This window comes from Leptosomus discolor, chromosome 1, assembly GCF_034619465.1.
Source record: "Leptosomus discolor isolate bLepDis1 chromosome 1, bLepDis1.hap2, whole genome shotgun sequence".
Classification (NCBI taxonomy): domain Eukaryota; kingdom Metazoa; phylum Chordata; class Aves; order Leptosomiformes; family Leptosomidae; genus Leptosomus; species Leptosomus discolor.
The window spans coordinates 164,165,086-164,168,800 of NC_141391.1; the positions used below are offsets into that span (position 1 = coordinate 164,165,086).

Genomic DNA, 3,715 nt, shown 5'->3' on the forward strand with positions numbered 1-3,715 from the left:
ATGTCGTTCTCTGAAGCAGAGGTGCAAAGTGCCCGTGGCGCCTGGGAGAAGATGTATGTGGATGCTGAGGACAATGGGACAACTGTGCTGGTCAGGTAAGAAAAGAGCCCATGCAGCTACTGCCCCAGAGGGTTGAAGGAGGAACAGCAAGAAGGATGGAGTTACCACCTAAGAGCACATCTTGATGTTTTTCATGCAGCCCTTGCTGGGAACATTTTGATTTGCTGTGGTTCATCCCACATCAGGGAGGAAATGGGGAAGAGGAATGATCCATACAAATAAAAGTAAAAGGAAAGGGGGAAGGGGTGGGAAAGTAAGAAGAGATGAGAACAAATTTTTCACCCATTTACGGTAAAGAAAAGAAAGTGTGGTATGAAAGAGAATGAGAACAAAACACGGGCCCTATTTCCCTCTTCCTCTCTTCCTCTAAATGATTTTTTTTTTTAACTTGCATGTCCTTGATATTTCTCTTCTGATTCTCCTTCAGCCTTTCCAGTCCAGAGCCCATCTGTTTCATTGTACCATACCCTTCTTGTGGGCTTCCTGCTCTTAGTTCTCGTTCTGTTTTCCTCTTCTTATTCCATAAAACCGAAGTTTCTTCTATTCACCTTTCACATATCCCTCTCAGCTGGGACTTACATCACCTCTGTACGCATTGATCAGCCCAAGTACTATTTCTGGTTATCATATCTTTATGACTCCATCTGGCTTTCTTGTATACCACATCTTGTGCATGGATCAGCGTCAAAAACTGTTATGCACTGCTTTTTCCTTCTGCAGTCTATACAACCTGAGGACAGTTAGGGTCAGAAATGCAGCTAAAAAATGCTGGTAGCATCTAGTGGCTTGGCTCCCCAGGGTAATTTATTGTAGAAGGTTTTGCCTTAGTGTCCTACAGCCCCAGCCATGCCTTTAGAGAAGTTCTGGGCTCCTCAGTACAAGACAGACATGGACATACTGGAAAGAGTACAATGAAAGGCCACAAAGATGATGAGGGGACTGAAGCATCTCTCCCATGAGGAGAGACTGAGAGAGCTGGGACTGTTCAGCCTGGAGAAGAGAATGCTTAGGGGGAGCTTGTCAATGTGTATAAATATCTGAAGGGAGAATGCAAAGAAGGCGGAGCCAGGCTCTTCTCAGTGGTGCCCAGTGACAGGATCAGAGGCAATGGGCACATACTGAAAAACTGGAGACTCCCTCTGAACATCAGGAAACACTTCTTTCACTGTGAGGGTGACTGAGCACTGGCACAGGTTGCCTGGAGATGTTGCAGTGTCTCCATCCTTGGAGATATCCAAAAGCTGTCTGGACATGGCCCTGGGCAACCAGCCTGACCAGGGTGGTTGGACCAGATGACCTCCAGAGGTCTCTTCAAGCTCAACCATTCTGCGACTCCATGAAATGCAATCTGGAATTTGCTATTGCTACTTCAGGTGGATAACTGGTTTACCCAATGGAGTAAATTGCTTTTTTTTTTATGAGCTTGACCAAGATGACTGTAATTGATGTATTATAAAAGGCAATTCCTTTACAAGTGGCATTGAATTGTGTTACTGTTAAATAAATGAAATAAGCAGTACCCAGTACCCAAACAAAAAAACCCATCACAGACAGCAAGAAAGCTTTGGGATGGACTCTAGGAAGGAATTAATTAACAAAAACAGTAATCGGGTTTCTCCATGAAAACACCCACTGAGAGCACAGCAGACATATCTGGTGTCCAGAACGTCTTTGGGGATATTGCACTGTCACACTCACGCCGTGTGAATGAAATGCCACTTCTCTGTGGATTTTATCTCCACCTAACACTGAGTAAACACTGAGGAAATATTTAGTTTAGAAGCAGCAGAATAAATTCAGGATAGGAAGGTTTTAAGGCAGAGTGACCAAAGGGAAGTGCCCCAGGGGGAGGCAAGGGAAGAGACGGGCTGCCATGGGCACAGGGGCTGTGCACAGATGCGAAAGGCAAAGGAGAACCAAGAATTGCAGGGGAAAGAGGTGTCTTTTCTAAGAAAGAGAAGTAAAAAGGGCAATAAATGCCTAAGACAAGGCCTGGAACATGAAGCTGTATCTGCATCGATGTCTCCATCCACAAATTTGGATATCTCTCATTTCTCAACAGGATGTTTACTGAGCACCCAGACACCAAGTCCTACTTCGCACACTTCAAAGGCATGGACTCTGCTGAAGAGATGAAACAGTCGGATCAGGTCAGGGGCCACGGCAAGAGGGTTTTCACCGCCATCAATGACATGGTGCAACACCTGGACAACTCCGAGGCTTTTCTTGGGATAGTGAACCCACTTGGCAAGAAACATGCCACCCAGCTTAAGATTGACCCCAAAAACTTTAGGGTGAGTTGGCAGCCCTCTTCCTAGGGGTTGTAATTGTGATGGGAGGATGCCTTCCCCTTTGAGGGCTAGAACTGAGGAAAACAGGCCTTGTGTGTTTATACATATATATGTGCTTCAGAGAGTGGAGACAGAGGAAGGTGAGACAGTTGATGGTGGAAGACCGTGGGAATGAGAGATCTGGCATCTGTTGGGAAGAAGGCTAGGCAGCAGATGCCATGCAGGCAGGTCTGCTCAGGCGGGAGCTGCAGAGCTGCCCATGAGTTGTAGTTGGGTTTTCTCAGTGCAACAGGATTCCTGCACTTGTCTTTTCACAACAAGACACAGAAAAGCAGCTTAACACTGGACTTCAGTCCTTGATATCTATTTTTCTCTAGTAACAGGAACTGAGCTTTTCTAGGACAATTAAACCAGCTGTTATTGAGCAAGAATGGCAACAGCATTGCCATCACTAAACAAACACAGACAATAAGTACAGGACCAAATGACTTGCTCAAGTCCACCTAAGGTCACCAGCAGCGTGCATTTGTAGCTACTTTTTCTGCCTTACACAGCACAGAATGCAAAAACAGGCACCTTTTGGCAAGAGTCACTCAGGTACTCGGAAGGTGATTTCTAAAGCAGTGGGCCCAATTTTTGATAAATGGGAGAAAAAGGGAGGATTTCTGCCTGGAGAGATCTTGAGGAGACCTTTTCAGGGTAAAGACGCACACAAAATAACGCTGCACAGAAAAGGAGATGACATTTCAAAGTATACCACCTACCTAGCAACTATAAAGACAAACAAACCCTCATTGCTACAGAGTGCTAGATAGCTAACAAGCAGGAAAGATTAGGAAGAAATCCCAGGCCCCTCAAGCCATGTATTCCATAGGTGTCCAACACAGGGCTCCTTGTCCCCTTTGGGACAGTCCACTGCCAGGCAAAGGATTGCAGTAGATGGCCCAAGTGAACTGGTCCTGTGCAGTCATCTTCAAGTGATGGGTGCAGTCAACATTAATTAGATACAGTTAAAAAAAACCCAGCAGCAGTGACTGCATTTGTTGGTGAATTCTATTACGCACCTAATTTTCCATGACCTATCACAAGCTCTGCATGCTACATGCTTCTTAATTGTTCTTGTGTACCTCTCCGGCCTCCAGGAATCCCAACTGAAAATATGTGGGTTGTTCTTATGCCTCTAATGTGGAGGAAAGTTCATGTGGTGGTTTTTTTCTTCCCTTCTCCTTGTTTAGATTATTTGTGACATTATCTTGCAAGTGATGGAGGAGAAATTTGGAGGAGACTGCAAATCTTCCTTTGAGAAGGTGACCAATGAAATCTGCACTCACCTGAACAATGTCTACAAAGAGGCGGGTTGGTGA

The 3,715-nt window shown here is 45.3% G+C and overlaps 1 protein-coding gene across 1 annotated transcript; it reads left to right on the forward strand.

The window, feature by feature from the left end:
- On the forward strand, positions 1 to 3,715 carry LOC104352199 (cytoglobin-1). The gene is made up of 3 exons (XM_009958476.2): positions 1 to 95; positions 2,123 to 2,354; positions 3,587 to 3,715. The coding sequence occupies exons 1-3, from the start codon at positions 1 to 3 to the stop codon at positions 3,713 to 3,715; spliced, it is 456 nt and encodes a 151-aa protein (XP_009956778.1).